Below are 24011 nucleotides of genomic sequence, written 5' to 3' on the forward strand. Positions count from 1 at the left end.
GTGGCATGTTTAGATTACTAAAATAAAGGGGTATGAGTAACATAATTGTAACCATTTGCTACAGGTGATTCACCTAAGAAATATCTGTGAAGGGCTATAATTCAAATGGCAAGGGTGGGCCTTTAAATAGTAGTATTTTGAAGGTTCTTAGTAAGCAATGAAAAACATATAACTAGATTCTTAAAGTTGTTATTTAAATAAATATGTTGCATTTACCCTTTAAAAAACTAACAATGTAACAGTTTAGTAATTTCAGACATCTGCCCAGGACTCCTGTTTTGAAAATTCAGTACTTATTGTCTTTTAAAATGAAACACAAGGCAAAATGATTTAAACTTCTATGAGTAACTAGATAAAGTTCTTTCAGGGGAGGCAGGAGAGAATGGTGTTAATGGAAACATGTTACTAGTATACTCTCACCCAGAAAGTAGTCAATGCCCATTCTTTTGCAATCAGATTTTTGTGCACAGAAAGAAAAGCCTGTTTCATAGAAAGAAACAATCTTAACAAGGGTAGTAAGTGTTATTAAGTAAAGCCAGTCACAAAATAGGTAATTTTGAGTTCAGTACAACGAAACTATAAACAACAAATTCACGAGTTGGCAAAGACAGATGCATTGAAATTATCTCACCAATTCTCTTTCATACATAGGAACAGTGAAAACAGTTATTGCAAACTGGTGCTTGTTACTTGCAGGTATTCCATTACTGAGTTAATTATTTCTAACCTACTAAAATTGTTTTGCTTTTTTTACTAAAATTGTTGATATGAGAATAACTATGCTTAATTTTGAACAACTGACTTTTGTGTTTAAAAACAGATCAAACAAATGTATAGCCTGGTTGCATACTTTGGGTGATCGATCCATGACTATTTGTAATAATCAAGGATTTGCCAAAGGAAAACATCACAGTGATGTATTTGCCACCAGTGCTCTAGAAAATCATCATAAATCCTTTAATCATATTTTGCTTCCTGGGTGATTCAGAGTACAAGAAAACTCAACCTTAGCCACAAACAACTGATCAAAGGTGAAACAACAAAAATGAAGCATGGCTTCGGGAATTAATTTCATATATATGAATCATACTTACAGGTCCCATAATAGTTGCTTGCCAGTGGAACACTGAAACAAACAAAGGAGTTTTGGAGTCATTAACAAATGTTCAAACCTATATTATTAATGATAGCAAAATCCTAGCAAGAGAGCAAAGCTTACAGTCATCTCCCACAGGTCCAGCTGAACAATGAGCAGGTGGGTCCCGTTGTAGATCACTTAATTCCTGAAGCAAAGCAAAAATACCTCAGGTTAATCATTTTTCCAGTGAAACAAACAATTGTCTATGAAGACATAAATTATTTAAAATAATTTTAGGCAGTTCTATTCAAAATATGAAAACAGAAAATGTACTCTGTTACTGATTGGTAGAAGAGTATAGCAAGTATTAAATTCCTTCCTGAGAGATCTCCAAACCCTAAAATATTAAATGGATTAAAATATTGTTTTTCTCTAATATCCCCTAAGACAAAAATATTTAGTAAGTATCTACTGTATGCAAGGTAATTTATAGAATTGCTATATAAGAACTGCTATAAGAATGCTATACTATACCATAAGAATAGAAAAAGAACTTCAAACGTTTACAATCTAATTTCGGAGTGATGACTCACAGAGAAGTGGATACTGAAAGAACAACCTACCTGAAGGTTAAATAGAAAGAAAAGAGATAAGTCAGGCCATCTTTGGAAGCATAGCACATTGATTCATATGCTTTCTTCTGCTCTCAAGGAAGCAAAGGAAGGATCAGGGAAATGACACAGTTTGGAGCCAGTCCTGGGTTGGCATTCTAGTTCTACCATAACTAGCATCACGAGCCTGGGGGAAATCACTCAATTTCCTTATCTTCACCCCAAATATGAAAGGTATAATAAAGTCAATATAAAAGATCATACTTAAAAAAAAAAGATCATACTTTAGGACTGAAGTACCTACTTTAGTTTGGAAGATCATTTCAGGCAGTGGCATCTAAATCAAAAAGTAAAGGAGTGGGAGTTCATTTTGGGAGATATGAGTGACACTGTTAAGTAGACTAAAAAGTAAGATGAGACTAAAAAAGTAGGCAGAGGCCAGGCAGAGAACTGAGAACAATACACATCATACTAAAGATTGGAGGTTTTAGGAAGCAGTATGATCTGATTTAAAAAATAGCTGTCTGGCCTTTGTATTGAATGGATAAGAGATGAGAAAGAGGAGAAGCTATTAGTTACTAAAGGAGAGAAAAATGAGGGCTTGGTGTAGAGAAGCAGCTATGAAATAAAAGTGGACAGAAATATTTTGAAGGGCCAACTTCTCACAGGATTTGATGATGAATTACATGTACACAGGTAAGGAGAGAGGTCACAGCCATGTATCATGAAGATTAGTGGCAGCTAACACTTACTCCTTGTTTTATTGTCCTAACCATCTTCAGAGACAGGTGTTATCATGCTCCCCATTTTACAGATGAAGAACAAAGGCATCACACTTCACTGTATGCTCACAAAACTAGTATAGGGTGGAAGCGGGATTCACACCTTGGTAGTCAGACTGGTAACCTTTATAGCTTACAAATGTACAAATGTGGATTCCATTTAGAAATGGGAGAATACTAAAAAGACAAGTTTGTTTGGAAAGGAGACATACTGAATTGGTGATCCCTGTGGTGTCAAAGGAGAATTTAGTTCAGCACGTAGGTCTGGGGCTTAAAAGAGGACTAGACTAGAAACTGGAAAATCATTATGTATACCAGGCATTTAAACCTGTTGGAGTGATATAAAACTTTTCATGGGAACACATGTAAACTCTATTTCATCCAATCTAAGATGCTAACAACCATAAATGACATCCTTATTTTTTGTATCAGTAATTAAGGAGAAAAGCTATCAATTAATTTTAAGACTATATCAATTATAAGATGCTATCTAGATTTTAGAAATGTTTAAATAAAAAATATAAGCACCTTAGAACCCTTACAATATGGTATTACAACGAGTTCAATGTTCTAACAGAAATAAGGAAAAGGATGGCTAACAGTGTTCTAACAGAAATAAGGAAAGGCTTTCCTAAGAAATTCCTAAGCTTAAAAACTGAGCCAAGTGCAGACTCTGGTCTAGTTCTTTCAAGTCTTCTCCAGTATATCTTGGTCTTTTCATTTCTGTTTTTGTTGCTGTTATCTTCACAACTGGTGCTGTACCCTTCTTCCTGATAAGAATTAACTAGCAAAGTTAGCAGTTTCTTTGGTCCAGGTGTAGTTAAACAATAAGAGGGAGATTTCAATCCTCAACTTAGTGATAATGGTTAGATTAAAAAGCAAGGCTCTGAACTTCAAATTCAGGTACCATACTCACTTGCCACATGATCTTGGGCAAAACATTATTTTCCCCTCTCCAAACCTTAGTTTTCTGTAACGTAAAGTGGCATTACTACTTTTATCCATAGTCTCTATAACAGCCAAGAGAAATGATACATGTGAAAAACCGCAATCTCTGACATGTAGTAAGTATTCAAGTAAATGTAGCAGAATGCAACTATTTAATCAGTTTAAATACCTGGGGGAGGAGTGTTCCCAAGTCACAGACCCATTTTAGATGACTGTGCTTTATTTAATAGTTTTCTAATCTGGGCTTTTAGGAGATTGCTTCTGAAAATATTAATCATGTTGAGTTTTCTAACATTAGTGTAAATGGGTAAATGGGACTACTTTGCCCTTACTTTATGCAGAAAACTAGTTATTTTGAAAATGAGTTTCTGTAGTTAAAAAAAGGAAGTTATTTGCATGGATATATTTTTACAGAGATACTATATATGTGAATAAGTCATACCTAAAAATACACACATATATTTTATATTCTAACAAAAAGCCCAAAATTATACTTTATTTGTAATATTATGTTCAAATTTCAAATGTTAGACTGTTATTCAAATCCCTTTAAAATAATACAGAAAAGTCAAGGTTATCTTGTTCTTTTATTTTTGTGCCCTGATTCTTTTTTTCATTTTTAAAGATTTTATTTCTTTATTTGACAGAATGAGAGCACAAGCAGGGGGAAGGGCAGGCAGAGGGAGGGAGAAGCAGGCACCCTGCTAAGCAGGGAGCCTCACAGGGGGCTCCATCCCAGGACCCTGGGATCATGACCGGAGCCAAAGGCAGACACGTAACTGACTGAGCCACCCAGGGACCCCTTTGTGCCCTGATACTTCCTCCTCTGCTAGGAGCAGTTTGAACTCAGGACAAGAGAAAAATCTCACAACTGAACTGCAAAGGTCAGGTTCTTAAGTTGTCTATTTAAAGCTCACTTATTATAGGAAAGAGGAAGCTGAACAGTACATCAAACATTCTTAATAGTGAACTGATCATTACTCATGAATAGTGACATTAATGCTCAGGTGAAGACTTACACATCCTAGACTTTTTAGGGGTCTAAATCTCTAATGTTCTATCCCTTTCTCAAATGATGTGTCTAGAAATATGCCCTGTTATATTTGGAAATATGTAACTAAACCTATGGTACATCGGTGCAGACAGAATGACCAACTGAAAACAAAAGGCTCAATATATACCCTCCTTCATCCCCAAAAATAGATCTTAAAATTGAAAAAAGAAAAATGAGGAATTCTGAGATGTGCTAAGAGGGTGAAAATATATAGCAAACAAAACTACAACCAACCAAAAAAACCCCACCCTTTTGTTCTTAGCCTATTCGGCAGCCAGTATACTTATAGGTAAGACACAAAAAACCAAGAACTACTTATACTGGTTAAATACCAATTTAGTTTACTCCAAGATTCTCAGAAACAGTCTTAGAATTTGATTCATGGTTTCTCTGCTTTAAATGGCATTCTTATTTGCCTATTTCTATCACCATAGCCACATATGGAGTATTAAAAATAATTCAGTGAGTCCTATGTTATTTCAAGCAGAAATTCTAGGAATAGTCATCTCTTCCTTTGCTCCTCTCTCCACTATCTATGTAAGAATTAACACTGAATTATACCAACTGCTCAAATCAGTCAGGTCCTTACCTAAGAGCCAAAGATTAATTCCACATTCTCTCTACTCATGGAAGCCCCTCTAAAGTTTGGTTTACTCTGACCCTGGCTTTCACTTCCTCCTACTCCACCAACTACCTTGAAATCTAGGATGCACTCCATAGGTAGCCTCCCAATAACTGTTTCATTAGCCCCTCATCTAGGCCTCTTCATGGCCTTGCTTTTACCTCATGCTATTTAAAAGTAAAACGTCTCAAAGAAAAAAAAAAGTCTCAAAGACAAAGCATTTAAAACCATTTATTTTTAATTAAGAGGTATATGTGTATGTGTGTTTGTGTTACAAAAGTAAAACAAAGTAGTGCTTTGTAAAGAAAAAAAACCAGAGTAATGCATAAATAGTCAAACACCCACAGGAATTGTTGTCACCAAAACCAAACCATTGTTTAACATTAGAATACTTCATCCACAGCTTTGGAGGAAAATGACATGTCATTCACTGTTGGAGGGAGTGTTAAGACACATCCTTTTGAAGGGCAATTTGGTAATAACTGTGAATGTGAAAAACACATATGGTCTCTGACCCAGTAATTTCACCTCATAGTAATAACTGTCCAAATACCCAAAAATACATGTATCAGGATGCTCAGTGAGGCAGTTTACTTAACTATGAAAAACCAAGGACAACTTAAAGCTCCATTAATAAGAGAATGGTTTCATGATACAGCCACATGATGTAACACTGTGCAGCCATTGAAAAGAATGAACTAGATCTGTATATGCTCCATATAAAGATGTTGTGTGCCTATAAAAGTTTTTGAGTTAAAAATTCAAGTTACAGAAGGGTATGTCCATTAGATCCCATAACATATACACATACTATACATGCATACAAAATAAATAAAACTATTAGCTATAGCTATTTCTGGGAATGAGTTGTCACTTTTCATTCATGTCTTCTATATTATTTCAACTTTTTAAAAATACTTTTATAACTTTTTAAAGAAAAAATAGTGATTTTTTTTTTTACTCAGGTTCTTAGACATTTTTAAAAACTGAAATAACACTGGTATTTTTCATTATACCTATAATAAGTATCTTCTCTTGTCACTAAATAATTTTTATAAGACAAGGAAAGATTGAGGAAATGTCACAAATTAAAGAATATATATACTAAGACATACCAATTAAATTCAATGTAGGATCCCAGACTGGATCCTCAAACAAGAAAAGGACAGTTGAAAAACTGGTAAAATCTGAATTAGGTCTGTAGTTTAGTTTATAGTATTGTACTTTATGTACTTTATGTTACTTTCTTCATTTTGGTAATGTAAGTTGTAAATGTTAGGAAAAATTAGGTGAAAGATACACATGAACTTTATTATTTTTGGTAACTTTTCTGTAGACTAAATTTATTTCAACACAAATAATAATGTAAAACTTTTTTTATATATTCCCAAACTTAATCCACTTTCTTTCTCAGGATTGCTTCTTTTCCTGTGTCTCCAACATCTATTAATGGAATATTTGTCACAAAGTCACCAGGTTCAAAATTTCAGCATTGTTTTGACTCTTGTCTTTCTCTTATCCATCATCTATATATAGTCATATGAGAATACAATATACTCTCAATACCTGTTCTACTGCTTACTACAATTTCTTCAAAAACCAGGTATAGTACAAATATAATTGCTTCCACAAACTCTATGCATTATTTGCAGAATAATCTAAAAAGCACAGCTCTATTTCAATCTTTCTTTAGAGAATTTCAGTGGCTCCCCACTGCTTATTAAAATCACACTCAACCAGTGAAGGCTTTCCATTACCTCGTTACCAGTTTACATGCTCAATTGGGTTCCCATTCACAAACTTGCTCAATAATATTCCAAAGAACTCCCTTCAGTTTTCCTAAACGCTTTCAGGGGGCCTATTAGGTCAATGTTAATTTCACAATAAAACTAAGATGTTAGGGCAGCCCCAGTGGTGCAGTGGTTTAGCGTTGCGTTATGGGGTGTGATCCTGGAGACCTGGGATCGAGTCCCACATCGGGCTCCCTGCATGGAGCCTGCTTCTCCCTCTGCCTGTGTCTCTGCCTCTCTCTCTCTCTGTGTGTCTCTCATGAATAAATAAATCAAATCTTTAAAAAAAAAAAAACTAAGATGTTATTTACCTTTTTCACTCTCAATGAGTATACAGTAGAGTTTTCTAGTTATATAACGTGATATTTTAACAGACTGAATTCCTCAGCAGATGTGAAAATTCAACTATTTTCTATAAGCCTGACATAATGAGATCTGAACATATGTAAAACAATGCCACTTCTTGGTTGTTTTAGAAAAGTTATTCTTTTTTAAATTTTTTTAAATTTTTATTTATTTATGATAGTCACAGAGAGAGAGAGAGAGAGAGAGAGAGGCAGAGACACAGACAGAGGGAGAAGCAGGCTCCATGCACCGGGAGCCTGATGTGGGATTCGATCCCGGGTCTCCAGGATCGCGCCCTGGGCCAAAGGCAGGCGCCAAACCGCTGCGCCACCCAGGGATCCCAAGTTATTCTTTTTTTAAAGATTTTATTTATTTATTTGAAAGAGAAAGAGAGAGCATGGGAGGATGGAGTGAAAGGGAGAAATAGTCTCCCTGCCCGAAACAGGGAGCCTGAAGTGGGGCTTGATTCCACCATGCCAGGATCATGACCTGAGCTGAAGGCAGAAACTTAACAACTGAGCCCCAGGAGCCCCTGGAAAAGGTACTTTTAATAAAAATATTATTTATGTTAACATAATAATTTTGTTATTTCTAAATTACTATTTCTAAATTTGTTTTAGTTTCTCATATGGTAAATATTAATAGATATAATCCATACAAACAAAAAGCTCTCTGAAGTCCTAAATACTTTTTTTTTGAGAGAGCACACAAGCAAGGGGAGGGGCAGAGGGCAAGAGAGAGAACTCCAAGTATGAATCCAAGACGACAACCTGAGCTGAAATCAAAGAGTTGGATACCTAACCAACTGAGCCACCTAGGCAATCCCCTCAACACTTAATACGAGGAGGTCCTAAGACCAAAAAGTTTGAGAGACATATAGTCAGGTTTCACCTGATTACTTCGATATTACATGGCTAAATTCTCTGGCCTTTGTAATTTTTTTCTCCAAAAACTAGTTCCCTATTCCCAAATTATACCCATTCTCCTTAACAGTGGTCATCTTCTCAACAGCCACTTTAAAAACATAAGTTTTGGGGTCAGACTTGGGTAAAATCTGGTCTCGCACTAACCCTTCCTAGCTGTGTGACTATGGGCAACTTAACCTCTTTGAGTCTCAAAGTACCTCTTCTGGACATCACTGATAACCCTGAAGAACTATATTGACAAATGAATGAAAACACAAAAGTACCGGGGCACCTGAAGGGCTCAGTCAGTTAAGCGTTGGACTCAGGTCATGATCTTAGGGTTTGAGATCGAGCCCTACCATAGGATCTATGCTCACTACACAATCTGCCTGAGGTCCTCTCCCTCTACCCCTCCCCTCACTGACTTGTTCACTCTCTTTAAAAAAAAAAAAATCTTAAAAAAAAAAAATACCCAACAACACAAAAGTACCTACCTCAATACCTGGTATGTATAATAAGATGCTTAATATATACCAAATTTCTTCCCTCCCTTTCCTCTTCTACCAGAAAGCTTTTTTTTAAACCAGGACTTTAATGCATTTTATTCATGGATTCCTCCACAATACTTATTAGCACAATGCCTTTTATATAAGTGTGTGATATTTGAGTTAATCAATAAAATTTAAGGAATAACATGATCAGCAGGGAATAGACATTTCAAATTTCAATGTTCTTAGAAATACAAATAATTAGATTTGACAAGAGGATCAGAATCACTCCCTTATGTTGGTATGCAGATAGCATTTAATAAAAAATATCATAATAACTGGTGTTAAGAGAGAATAGTGCAGTTCACTTAGAAACACTGGGATGGCCCTTTAAGTAATATATAATTAAACCTAAAAATGAATCTCAAAAGAATATTAATCATTAAAATGTTAAAAACTCATGCTACTGCCACAATTATTTTCAATTTACAGAATGTATGACATTCTAGCAAAGTAGCCAAAGCCATAGAAAATTCTAGTTACAAATTTTGGTTTTGGTTTTTCTGGTTTAGAAGACCTCAAAACTCTAAATATTCCACCCTTACTGTTTATTTAGGATGCTGCTGACCTACTGTTAGGATATATAGCTTTTAGTTGCTTTTTCAGGAGGAGTTAGGAGTTTGTGCTGAGCTGATCAGTTTTAAAGTAAAGTTATCTTCCAAACACTGGCAATCTGTGGTAACAGAGCTGTCCAGAAACAGGGCTGCAGTTCATGGCATAGACAATTTTTTTGGTTTTGGGTTTTTTTTTGTCCCATGACCAATTTAACCAGTTGACTAATTACAGAAGTTTATTAAGCATTTCCATATCTTTTCTAATAGGGATCATGACTCTGTTTTTATACTCTCATCCCAACTCTACCCTCCCAATGTTTTAAAGACGTAGTGGTATCAAATTATGACACTAATAATAATCCTCCTAAGTCACTAGTCCAACATATTTGTTGATGATTACACTGACACATGAAATTCGAGGAGAACTGATTTGCAGAAAAAAATAATTTCATAAGATATAGTTTAAAATGTATAGGAAAGAGGTCTTCTGGATTATTAGAAACTTAGAGGTAACTGTATCTCCAAGAAAATACCTGTAAGAATAGCTATACACTTCAAGGGTCACCTTCTGAATGTATTTATTCAAATTTAGAACACTCTAAGGAGTTCTAGAGAGTTTTTCCTAGGACAGAAGTGTGATCTAGTAAGGACTGGCATGAAATATCTTGACTGACCCAAATTACCTTCCAAATAAAAAATAAACACAAATATTGGGGCACCTGGGTGGCTCAGTAGTTGAGTGTCTGCCTTTGACTTGGGTCATGATCCTAGGGTCCTGAGATTGAGTCCCACCATCAGGCTCCCCACAAGAACCTGCTTCTCCCTTTGCCTATGTCTCTGCCTTTCTATGTCTCTCATAAATAAATCTTTAAAAACACACACACACAATATGAAACATTAGAAAAAAGGTTATAAGATCTAGTAAATTCTAAAAAGCCACATATTTTGCCTCAGAGATACTTCCTACCCCAACCCTTTAAACCTGTGGCACTCTACAATACTGTACTTAAATATAAGTAACCCTTATGTGCAAAAAAGTGGATTGCTAGAGCACAGAAAAGTTAATTTTTTTGTTGTTTCTTTTTTCTTTTGTATTTGCTAGTTATTACAAGTAGCAGTCAGGGCTGCTGCATTTTGCCACACAGGGCATAAGCCAAATCCAGAGGATGTCTTTCACATACTTCAATGGTGTGGTGCTTCCCTAGGGCTCTACAAAGCTTCACTGTGGACAGTTAGTTGCACATTAAAGAAATGGACAATAGGATTATCACTGTTTTTGATAAACAAATAGCACTTCTGATGAGGAAGCAAAAGTGATGGTGTTTGACATCTGAGTCGACCGTGAGCACTTATTTTGTCAATGCATTGCAAATGGAATGAAAACAATGGCAAACTTAGCATTCAAAAATTAAAAGTGAAGTCAGTGGCATTCTAGTGGAGGAAAAGAAAAATTTTTTTCAATAGATGGTCATTTGGGTATCCATATGGTAAAAAAAAATAAATAAACCTGGACCTCCCTCACCTCAAATCTTATCCAAAAATCAATTCTAAATAGATCATAGGCTTAAATATGAAGGATAAAATAACACTTCTATGTGTTTTTTTAAGGTTTTATTTTTATTTTTAAATAAAAATACACCCAACATGGGCTCAAACTCAAACCCTGAGACCGAGTCCCATGCTCCACTGACTGAGCCAGCCAGGTGTCCCAATAATGTTTTTTAAAAGAAAACACAAAATGACTTCATGACCTTGGAGGAGCACTACCCATACGAGAAAAAATGAAAAATTTGCACTTGACTAAGATCAAGAACACTTGTTCATTGAAAGACACACTAGAAGAGTTAAAAGGCAAGCAAGCGGGATCCCTGGGTGGCACAGCGGTTTGGCGCCTGCCTTTGGCCCAGGGCGCGGTCCTGGAGACCTGGGATCGAATCCCACGTCGGGCCCCCGGTGCATGGAGCCTGCTTCTCCCTCTGCCTGTGTCTCTGCCTCTCTCTCTCTCTCTCTGTGTGACTATCATAAATAAATAAAAATTTTAAAAAAAAGTTAAAAAAAAAAAAAAGGCAAGCAAGCCATCAAATAGGAGAAAATATTTGCAATACATATATCTGACAGAAGACCCATACCAAATATGTAAAAACTTTATCTATAGATCAATTTTTAAAAGGCAGACTTGAATAGACATTTTATAAAAGATGCTACCATAAAAAAAAAAAGAAAGAAAAAGAGAGAAAGACTATACAAATGAAAAGGAGCTCAGTTTCATTAGGCTTCAAGGAAATGTAATTAAAACCAAAATGCTATGCCACTAAAAACCCAACAGAATGGTTAAAATGAAAAAGCCAGAAAAAAGTGTAAGTGTTGGCAAAAATGTGATGCAATTGGAACTCTCATGCTGCTGGTGGATGAGGGAAAGTTTGACATTCACTACCAAAGGTGAACACTAGAATACTCAATGACCCAGCAAGTTTACTGCCAGGAACATACTTAACAGAAAAATGTAGAAATCCTGTAAGATACCAGATGCCTATCAAACAGTGAGGCTAGTTATAAATCCATATATGAAAAGAACTCATTATAGTAGACACACTGTGTGTGTGTGCAGAATGTGTATTTCATTTTCACTTTTAAAATCGAAAATTGAAATACATAGTTGATCCAATGTCCTTCTCCTTTGAGACAAAGTAAGATTAAAACAAACCAACCTTACACCTAAACACAGATCAGGCAATAAGTATCATCAAACTGATTAAAGTATGCCCCAGACAAAACAATTTTCTCTTCTAATGTGGTTAATACTCATATAAAAAAAGAACTAGGGTATTTAAATTTCAAAATAAAAGTATAAGACATAGGGGATCCCTGGGTGGCTCAGTGATTTGGAGCCTGCCTTTGGCTCAGGTTGTGATCCTAGAGTCCCAGGATCGAGTCCCGCGTAGGGCTCCTTGCATGGAGCCTACTTCTCTCTCTGCCTGTGTCTCTGTCTCTGTCTGTCTCTCTGTGTCTCTCATGAGTAAATGAATAAAATCTTTACAAAAAAATAAATAAAAGTATAAGTAAAATAATGAAAGGTAGGTTACAAGATATTATCCTATATTTTGACTGGAACTATAGAAGCATTGTAAGTCCACAAAAATGTATACTTAATGGATTTATATAGCTTTACATGGCTAAGCACCTCTATTCTAGTTCAGATTTCTATAATCAAATAGACACAAAGGAAAGTACTAAGAGATCTAAAACTGAATTTTAAATTGGCACAGATGGTATGTTTATAACTCCCCCACAATATGCTGAGTGTTCTCCCTAAAACCAACCCAGACACAGACCCTGCCTCTAGGGAACTTAAAATCTAAAAGTAGATGAGGTAGCCTAATTCAAAGAAAGTAAGCAAATAAAAGGAAACAAAGAAGGGAATGTAAGAGAAGAGAGGCCTGCATTAATCTCTCAACTCCCAGAAGGGTAACAGTCCAATCTCAACAGTAGAGAATGAAAACTAACAAGTCAGAGCTGCCTTATTTACCACCACACCTAATATGACACTATGCAGTAAATACTCTCTAAAAAATTATGCTGACCAGGCTGAAAAATGCTTTGCTGTTCTCTAGCTTCAACATTCAGATGGTCTAAATCTCTATAACAGATATAATATACACTCCACTGGATGTGTGAAGGACATTAAACTGCCTGTGCATAGGGACTGATTTACAGTCAAAAATCTAAATTACTGAATCCAAAGCATATGAAAGCATTATTTCAAAAATCCTGGCTCAACAGACAATTAATTTATGTGACACAATCATCTTTACCTCAAAACTCCTAAAACAAGACACTGATTCTTACTGGAATCAGATTTGATGTTGTCTCTAAAGGGATATATGAGCTATATTTGGTTTATCTGTAAACATTTCATGGGCTTACAGTTCAGACTCTGATCTCCTTATCCAGCTGACTAGAGCTATTCCAATAGAGAGATATCAAACAATCGTCAGAAAGGTCTCCAAATACAGAACCTCTTTAAGCCCTTGAATTAAAGAACAGCTTTATTTTTAACCATGTAGATTCTTCCTGGAAGGCTTCAAAATGCTGATAATATCCAATTAATCAAGTTATAGGAACCAAATTCACTTCAACAAACTGGTCCTAGCTGCTTCACCACCTCTTTGGATTAGACATCTCTGGTAAAGGCTATTAAAAAATAAATTAATAATAATAATAATAATGCAGCTAAATTCTACACAAAAGAAGATGAAGAAAGCCATGACGCCACTGACTTTGCTGCATCAAAATAGTATTTTTGAATCAGAACTATAAAGAATACAATTTAGAATAAACATTTGAGGTCAAGATTAGGGACAGTATTTACCCAGTGTCTCAGATCTGCAACCACTTTTCCCCAGTGTTTTAAGAAGCTGTAATGACTTTCAATTTCCCAAAATACTATCTTGCCTCTAGTTTAAAACATAGCTTCCTCTTAAAGAGAAGACTTCTGGTCACCTCCTTTATATATATTTCCATCATAGGAAGTATATAAGTAAGAATGTATCTTAGACAAACCCAAAGTATCCCAGTAAAAATTGTGTTTCATCTATTTTATGAAGTATTATCATAAAAATATACTTTTTTCCAGTAATCCAAACTCTAAACCTTAGAATCACCATGTGATTCCTTCTTCCCTTCATGTCCCACCCTACCCTTCTACCTCCTCACATTAATCAGTACCAAGTTGTTCAGAATGTCCAAATTTCTCCAACTCGAACAGTTCCAGGATATAGAAAAACTGAGGCCCAAAGGGCAAAAAAGTCTGAGAGAAGCAAAAAGAGACATTCCCAGAAGCCAAACTTTCAAACTAGGAAGACACTACTGAAGTATCTGAGAACAGATTGGGTAGAAGGATTCTGAAGAGACTGCCTTGACTATTGAGCCTCAAAGATCTGATTTGAAAGGCCAAGCAGAGGTAGACATGTGTGGGTCAGACCAACTCAAAAACACCAGGTGGTCGAAACACCTTAGAATTTTTCTCACATAACCCTCTTTCCAACTGTCCTCTGCTACCATCCTAGTCAGACCCTCTTTGGATCTCACTTGAACAAATGCAATGTCTTCACTGACTTGTCCTATTCCTCTACCAAGACATTGTATTCAAAATCATCTTCTCAAAGTACCATATCAAATGCTTTCATTATTTCTTATTAGCCTTAACAGAAAATTTTTAAATCCTTACAATGGCTTATAGGCGTTCTAGCATCTGACTCCTTCTCTCTTGCCTTGTATCTGCAATCATTTTCTTCCAATACTCTCTGTACCAGTCATAACTTAAAGTCCCCAAAATGCTATCTTGTCCCTAGTTTCCTTTTCAATAGAAGACTACTAAGCACCTCCTCCCCAACCCCACCCCCCACACTCACTGGCTTTATCTACTTTTACCTTTATGTCTCATCTTAAACATTTTCTTAAGGTTTTCCTTGAACCCTTCAAAGGGTCCAGGCATCTTCCCAGAGTACTCTATACTCCCCTTTTCATGACATTCATCAGATTTGTAATCACAAATGGTAAACATTCTTATATTCTATGAGGGCAAGAATGCATACCTAAAAATATGATTAAGAACATTACTTCCTTAACTCAAAAAACTTTAACGGCTTCCTCAAACTTCTGCATTAAGGGCACATTTCTCAGTATGGGTCTTCAAGGCCCTCCACAGTATGAACTTTTATGTCTACTATTCCCCCAAATACTTCCCAAAAGCAGGACTATCTTTTCATTCCTAAACAAGACAAGTACTTTCTGGTACCTTCAATTCTGTACCTTCCTTTATAAATAAATCCTGTCTTTTAAAAATGCTGTGCTTTCTTCCAAACCTATATCCAATTTCATCTTCTCCATAGAATTTTTCCTGATCTTCCCAATGAAATTTGGCCTTTCCTACTTTTGACTCTTTCTGTTCAAAGTGCGTTATATTTTTCTTATGGTATTTTCCTTAACCTTAATAGTTTTAAATTTCTTAGATAATACTGGTTTTATATCACTTTTCCATATTTCTCACTTCATTTTGTATACGCCTTACATATAGAAGGTACTGCATAAATGCATTAACCAGAATTCAAAAAATCTACTACATGTAAGGTAGTTGTATAAGGCAGTTTTCTAAATATGTGGATAAAACAGTCTTTAAAGTATAAAGACACCTGTGAAACAGATGGAAGCTAAATGGAATCAGAAAAGCTTGTTATGATACTGCTACAAAAACAGAAATATATCTTATTTGCATCACAAATAACTGCTTTTTAATCAAAGAGTAAGACATCTTAAAAGACTCATTAATCTTATACATTAAGATGCCAACATTTATTTCAATTCTGACATCTCAAAGTAAATAGAATTTTTTTTTTAATTTTTTTATTTATTTATTATAGTCACAGAGAGAGAGAGAGGCAGAGACATAGGCAGAGGGAGAGAAGCAGGCTCCATGCACCGGGAGCCTGACGTGGGATTCGATCCCGGGTCTCCAGGATCGCGCCCTGGGCCAAAGGCAGGCGCCAAACCGCTGCGCCACCCAGGGATCCCCTCACCGCTGCGCCACCCAGGGATCCCCTCAAAGTAAATAGAATTTTAATTCAAGTTTCATATAGCAGCAGAGCACTGTGCCACTGCTCAATATTTGTTTTCGTAACCATTTTTACTGTTAGTTGAACAAAACAAAAAGCAAATAACATTATTTAGGGGTGCCTAAAATTATAAATCAGAAAGGACCACAGAAATTATCTAGTTCAAGGCATAACACTTCTACATAAAGAAAATTAAAAATTAAAAACTATGAGTTTCTTGGCCAAGGTCACAAAGCCAAAGCTAGAACAAAGGCTCAGACCATCTGACTTCCACTCCAGCACTCTCCGGGACCAAAACAATACTCACCTCAAGGCTGTAGTAACTAGAGCCCATTATTCTCAATCAACATTGGAGCCAACAATGCTCCAGCACTCGAATTAAGGCCATTTGCACAGTTTCAGCTGTGCTCAAGAGAAACAGAAGTGTGACGAGTAAGGGAATGAAAAGGCATTCTTTTTATCTTTTCCTGTGAGCTTATTTTTATAAAAGGTTAGAAATGAGCACTACTCCGTAAGCTATAAGGAGTGTTTGTGATCAAAGACACTGAGAGGCAAGAAAAACATGATTGGAAATTATGTACAACTTTTCAAAATGCATAATAGAATTTTGACACACAACACACAGCATTTTCAATGCTACATTATCAAAAGCTACTATTTACTTCAGAGTAATCAAGAAAGACGATGCTTCAGGAAAAAAGATGAAATGATAAAAGCTAGCAGCCTATTTCTTAAAATCTACTTAAAAGACAAACATATTTTTCAATATTTATCAAATATTTGTCATTAAATATCACTTCTTACATTTCTATCCCATATAACTGGTATATGGTAGGAACTTAATAAGTCTTCACAGAATAAGTCAATTAGTCTTTGTATCACCCAGAACTATTCTTGAATATTGTGGTGTACATCAATCACTGTAAAAAGCAACAACTTTTAGTAGAAAACAATGAGCACTGACAGTTTTTATCAAATAGATCTGTTTCCAAGGCTACATTTGACATTATGTATATGAGTGTGTACCTGTTTGTGTGTGTATATATGTTCATTTGCACTCTCTATATATACATACATACATGCATATATATATGTATGGACATGTGGCATGTATTTTTTATATTTATTTTATCTATGGATCTTATGTTATGGAACAGTGATTTCTGAATTTTCCTTATAGCAATTCATAACAAAATAACCCAGGATTACATACATCACAACTGAGTACACATATACACAGAGGGATATAAATATATAAAAGTTTCATGAAACAGTATTAACCTTATTATACCTAAAGCATTAATATTTTATATTTCATTTTTTTAAAATGCTGTTTGTGACCCACTAAACTGGTTTCATCACCCCAGTTCAGGAAGCTCATAAAAGTACATACAGGAAGACACTGGGAAGGTATAAACCTTAGTTTGGCATTCATTCCTTAGAAATAACCTAGGCTCTAAAGACACCAACCAGAAACTGGCAAAATGAATCCTAGAAATTATTAAACACTTTCATTCAAAAGCTATGTTGAGCGCCTGAATGGCATCATTATTATGCAAGTAAAACATACAGACCATATTTTGGGCCATAAAACAAGTCCCAAAAATTAATTAATTAATTAATTAATTAATTAATTTATTTATTTATTTATTTTTCCAAGTCCCAAAAATTTAAAAGGAGTCAAATAACAAGTTCTTCACGGACAATGGAATTAACTTAGAAATCAATAACAGAGTGCTATCTGTAAATCATAAATACTGGGAGAATAAATAATACGCTTCTAAATAACTCAAGGGTTCAAGAAGAATCAAAAGGGAAATTAGGAAATATTTTTAATTTTTAAAAAATTTTTAACACTTAAATGAAAATACAACATATCGACATTTGGGAGAATCATAAACACAGGCCAGGGTTTTACTGGTTTGGAGAACAATGAACCCAGGCCATCAGGTCTGTTTGGTTCCCTCTAAAGAAATCCAAATTCTGCTCACATAAGGAGGGTGGTCACCTGGATTGAGAATCATCACATTATTTGTACAACTAAGGAAGTTTAAGGTGAAGGAAGCAATACCCCAACCTCATCCCTGTTGGAAAGGCTTTCATAAATCTGAAAGGGCAGACTGGGCATCTAATAAGCAATGTGGTATCACTGAAGGAGAAGAGCCACAAAAAAACTCAAGTGGAAGAAACAGAGAGAGGATGGGTAGCACTAAACTGTAAGCTTCAGGATGGTAGCTTCCTCCTCATACTAAGGACAACTCCTGGAACATAGTAGCCTCTAAAAACTGTCTAATGTGTGTGACTCAAACCTTTACAGATTCATCCTAGAACCAGAAAAATGCAGAGGAACCTAAGCTTCTAAGAGGCCATCTCTCGACCAAGACAGGCTAGAAATAGAACCTGTTTTGCCTTCAGACAGACGTTCGGAGGTGGTCTGAGGATCTTTCCCATCCCCTAAAAATCTAGATTATATACTCTACATCTTTTATTCCAGCATGATAGGGTTAAGAGAACATGTATCTCCATACCTGTTTTTAATTAAACATAGTATCAGTTCAACCACTTTTAAAAAGAAGTGGGAAGGGAAGAGAGCTAATACATTATACACAACCATTAATTCCATTTCGATGGAAAGTATCCAGTCTATTATTTTGATTACTGGCACTCATTAAATATGTTTTCTATATAAATTTCAGGGAACTAAAGCAAGTAAGGATGCTATACTGGGGGCAATCCCACATCCTGCTAAGTTGGTTTTTATAATAATAATATGTGTTTGGCTTCCTAAAATAGGCATAAACGGCCTTATATAGATCTATGCTATTTATTTCCACAGAGAAAGAACCTCAGAACTCTTAAACTACAATAGGTTATCTTGTTTTTTTACACCTCTTGTGATGAAGAAGGAAAAATACATGATACCAGGGCAAAAGGAGGAAGATTGAGCTTAATTACAAAGATTTAAAAGCAGAAAAATTCACACGGTGGCTTGTTAGAAAAAGAACACTTTCTTCCTTTCATCTCAAGGCAAACCACTTCATCTACCATGAAGCATAAATATTGTGTTCTTCCTTTAAAAAAATTTTGTTAAAGTTACATCTTTTTTACTGAAACAATCTGGAATCTTAGATAATCTTGTAATCTGCAAGTCTTCCTAACATTTGTACAATCTGAACAGTCGACTGCTATTCAAAGCCACTAGAAGAACTAAATAGCTGTATTAATTCATAGTTTTCTCAAAAGAAAACTTCACAATGAAATGATACTTTGACAGAACATTTCTAAATTACAATTTTTCTAAATCCTTTTGAAGGGGAGAAATCTTAAGTGATAGAACAAAACAAACAAAACTGTATCATTCATTTACCATGTTTAACGATCCAGTGTACATTACTTCAGAGCAGAGATTTACAATGCACAATCAACACACTGAATGACCCATGATTAAATATGCCAAAGTCTTAATTATAATACCACTTTACATGTGTATAGAACTGTCCAGTTGGCAAAGCACTAATATCCATAAACTCATTTGACTCTATAGGTCTATCAATTTAAATACAATAGATATGAGTCCATTTGGATAAGAAAAGCCATGTACTAAAATGGTTAAGAGCATGGAATTTGAAGCCAGCTATCTGGTTTCAAATTCCAGCACTGCCACTTACTAGATACATGATTCTGGTACATTACCCAACATTTCTGTGTCTTAGTTTCATCATCTATAAAAAGGGGATAACAATCATTTCTACCTCTTGGGCCCACTAAGGACTAAATCAATTAATATATGTCAGACACTTAGAATAGCATCTTTCATAGAGTAACCAGTACATATTACACATGCTGGATGTACTTAGTGCAGTATCATTGTATGTATAGAGAAACAAGCTAGTTAAGTCACAGAGCCAGAAATAAAAACCGGATCTTCTTCTCTTTGATGCTCTATCCACAGAGAGCTGGGTTATTTTCTTAAGTATCCTCAAGGTTTTCTAGACTGATGTAAAGAGTTTAATGTGGAATTGTACAAATCAAAAAATTCAGCAGCTCAAAACATTTATAAATTTGTACTGTAATCTGTTTATCTATATATATTTAAGTCAAATTGATTATTAAAAAAGCAAATATTCCATTTTGAGGACAGAACTGTACACTAAGGAATAGTTATCTGTGTTGCTATATTTATAAAACAAAATGCTTGTTTCACTTTTCAAAAGACCAAAAAGGCAATAAAGCCTATCATAACATGTTAGTATAATGATCATTACTTCAATTTATCAAATTTTAAAAATCTAGAAGTAAATATACAAATGATATATTATTGTATCATTGATCCTAATGACTATATTAGGATCTCCCTTTTTTTTCCCCCTGGTTTTCAAAACATTCAGTATTATGATACAACATTCATAATTTTAAAAGTGATTTCCAAAACAAGTTTATCAAGGACTAAAAATAGCACTGATAAAAGAAACATTTAAAAAATAATTCTAGAAAATAAAAGATGCCCATCTGAAAAACTATCCTCTTTTTTCAAACATATTTTAGGTGTCTCTCCTCAGACTTTGTTTGAACTTTTCCCTTTAGTGATTTAGGTGACTGTGATAACATCTTCCCTGTATCTAAAAATAGGGCATGGGTGTGTAAATTTATGAGCTGAAATGCAAAACTGACACTGGATGTCTAAATAAGAGTATTAAATGATTTAGCATACTCTAGTATAAAAAAATAAAATCGATTTTAAGCACTGGTATCTACATGCTTTGTATATAAATATAATTTTAATTCAGTCATCTTTAACCTTTTCATATGAAGTGAAAAATGTGAAGTCACAAACTTTTTAAGACATTCTTAAATATGCCAAGTGACTTTTTCAGAGATTAACTTGGACAAAGCACTCCTTCACTCCAGGCCTCAGGTTAGGCCTCAGGTTCCTTCTTTGAATAAGAATGGACTACGGCCTACAGTCAGTGGTTCTCAACCTTCTTTCCACTCCAGTCCATCTGGGGGATTCCCCATCTCTCCATTTGCAGCAGTGGGGACAGTCTGAAAATGTCCCACAGATATTTCTGATACACTACCCTGGAAGCTGGCCCCCTGCCCCTGCCCTCCACTCAACTCCAAATTGCAATTCTCTGAGGTTCCTCACAGCTTTAAGGTCTGACACTTTAGGTACAAGAAATGCACAACCCAATGACCTGGAAGGTATCTGACAGTTATTTTAATATATTTAAAAAGAAAGGCCAAAAGTTAATATGTATCTTCTTTCCTCGGAATACGCAGGATTCAGATACGAATTTATATACCAATGATACCAAAGAAGACTTTGTAACTGTTCATAAGGCAAACAGCACACCTTACTTGGAATTGGCTTTTAATCAAGAATGTGTGAAAAGGAGAAGTGGAGAATCAAACAAAATAACACTCCTTAAAGTGTGAAGGAATGATATGAACATGTGATTAGTGGAAAGGAGATTTGTGCAAGTCAACTTTTCTGATAACAGAAAAGGAAAGCCAAAGACTGGCATACAGAGATCGGATGTTATGGGATCCTCAATTTATGCTCCAAAATATCAATTTGTTACAGGCCTAAATCAATTCTATGTGATTTTTTTTTACCAGACAATTCTGTTATAAACTAATAACAGCTAATAAAAATATGATTTGAGTGTATTCCAGATTATAGATATAAGCCAAATACATTGGTTCAGCATGATGACTGACAATTGCCCAGCAAAGTATTTACAAATAGTGTCCATTTTCTTTGAATGCCTACTTACTGTGGACAAATTCTACATTATTTAAAACCTATTTTATAAGCCAAGTCTTGTGAAGAATCCTCCCAAGTAGGAAAGAAGGAAATGGAATTTTAAAACTTCTTTGGAACATGTGTATTTTTCAAATCAAATGTAAGCCAAGATTACATATTATTAATAAGCATACAAGGCATGGCAAAGATGCTGATTAGGGCTTCAAAATTAGGGTAATTTTGAATGTGTAATTGCATTATCTTCAAATCAGAAAACAATCAATAATTGGGGATTGTTAGCTTTATGTTTTATGGTGAGAAGACCCTCAAGTGGTATACGCACACACACAAAAACCAGGATTCTACAAATTCAATGTTTGAAGAAAAACAACAAAAAAGGCTGGACCTGGAAGTTGCTGTCCTCTGTACCAGAAGATGACGCCAGTACTGACGGAGAACACAATGTATATATTTCCATCAGTTCATGCCTTAAAAGGTTAATAAATATTTTCTGTAGCATTGATTTCTTCCCAAAATTATTTATAAGACAGCTGTCTGTTATTGGCTTAACTTGCTGAAACACCTCCCCCTTTAAAAATAAATTCTCAACGTTCTCCATATAACTATAAACCTTTTTAAAACTTGTGTCAGTGAACAGACCCATAACCCAACAAGAAATAAAAGTGAACAGAAAAAAAAAAATGCCCCAACCTCAATTTTGTAAGATGTTCACATCTGAAACAGTAGCAATACAGTATTATGCAAGAGAAGGCAATCCTTTGGGATGGATAAATATCTGTTGAATGAATATATACATTTCCTCCTCATTCTATACTCATGTGTCAAAGCATCAAACAACTTAAATTGTGGTAGTTTCTGTTGTGTCTCGAACTTTATATGTAAGTTTATCATGAGGGGGAAAAAAAAACCTGTTTGGCTTGACTCACGATGAATCACAGCCAGGAGGTCATCTTGTTGTGTATCAGCAACTATGTTTTCACTACAGCTATGTGACCTGAAGTGGCAGCAGAAGAGGCACCAAAATAGAAGACACAAGAGGCTTCTCCTGGCTTCTGGGCCCCAAATGGGCTTTTCCAGCCCGTCCGGGGATCTGAGCAGAAGCCAACCGCATTGGACAAGAAAAAACCCACAGCACCGAGGAGAAAGGCTGCAGGCCCACCACACCTTCCTTGCCCTCTCCGGGAGCCCGGGGAAGCAAGAACATAAAAGAAAGGGCTTAAGAAACGGCATGGAGAAAACACAGCATGACAGGGGCCACAACTAGACCAGTGCAGGGCAAAATCCAGTTGTTACGGTGAAGAACAGATTTTGGCAAGGTCTGGAGCCGGAGGAGGATCTCCACCCAGGGACTCCCGGAGCAGCTCCGGCGCGAGCTCACAGCGGGGCCCCCGCCTCCAAGTCCGTCGGGCCACCCGGGACCTGCCCCTGCTCCCACCTCACCTGTCCAGTGCCCGCTGGCCCCGCCGGCATCTCCGGCCCCCTGCTCCCCGCCCACCGGCCCCTTCCGTGCCCTCCCGGCGCGTCTTTCGCGACCATCGCCGGGGTCAGCGTGGGCAGGGAGCCGAAGCGCGCCCGGTCGCCCCAGGCCTGGCCCGGGCACTCACTTTCTGAATCCTCTTCAGCGCCATGGGTCAGGGAGGGCGGCGGGGACACCAGCCGGCTGGGGGCAGCTACGGGGCGCGAGGGGCGTAGGGTCGTCACGGGCTCGACTCGCTCACTGCTCGGCCGGCTCAGCCCGACGGGTCCTCGGCTCGCTGCTCGCTGGCTCGCTGGCTCGCTCCGGGCGCCGGTGCCTGCTCCGTGTGCGCCCGAGCGCGAGTGTGCGCGAGTGTGAGGGCGGGGACGCCGGCGAGACTCTTTTGTTTCCGCTTTTGCTTCTGGGAAGGAGCCTGCGCCCTCCCTGCCCGCGCCCCGCCCCGCCCCGCCGGGCACCCTGGGAAGTGTAGTTCCAGCCCTGTCCCTGGCCGGCCGCCCCGGGCGACGTCGGCTTACTCACCGCTGACTTCAACCCCAGCGCGGATTCAGAACTGTGCGGTCATGAGTTGGGTTTCTGCAGTTTGATTTTGATCAAATTATGAACTTGAAGGGCCCAATCTGTAAAATAGGGATAACAAATTAGCTCGTAAAACACAGGGATCTCCAATAGAATTTCCAATACAGCCATCCTGTTATTTTTACTTCTGTGGACTTCACTGTCTTCTCAAAAATGCAAATCGCCTAAATTGCTCACAAATGCAGAGAGACATACCGGTTATGACTCCTTACTTACCTCCTTAGTTCCTATTTCAAAAGGTACCTCCTCTACCCACTGCTAATCCCGCATGTCTGCTTCTCCTTGGAACTCCAAACTCATATTCGCCGTCGCTATAGGCTCCATCCCTTCCTTTCACAGTACC

The 24011-nt window shown here is 36.6% G+C and overlaps 1 protein-coding gene across 1 annotated transcript in view; it reads right to left on the minus strand.

The window, feature by feature from the left end:
* UBE2D1 (ubiquitin conjugating enzyme E2 D1) overlaps positions 1 to 23475 on the minus strand; it is a 30749-nt gene extending 7274 nt beyond the window's left edge. The window contains exons 1-3 of the mRNA XM_041749747.1: positions 23220 to 23475; positions 1220 to 1283; positions 1095 to 1126 (exon numbers count right to left, since the gene is read on the minus strand). Of these exons, the coding sequence (XP_041605681.1) occupies positions 1095 to 1126; positions 1220 to 1283; positions 23220 to 23243 (120 nt within the window). The 5' untranslated portion in view covers positions 23244 to 23475. The remainder of the gene's footprint in view (positions 1 to 1094; positions 1127 to 1219; positions 1284 to 23219) is intronic.
* Between the last annotated feature and the right edge of the window lie 536 nt (positions 23476 to 24011).

This window comes from Vulpes lagopus, chromosome 3 (genome assembly GCF_018345385.1).
Source record: "Vulpes lagopus strain Blue_001 chromosome 3, ASM1834538v1, whole genome shotgun sequence".
Taxonomy (NCBI): domain Eukaryota; kingdom Metazoa; phylum Chordata; class Mammalia; order Carnivora; family Canidae; genus Vulpes; species Vulpes lagopus.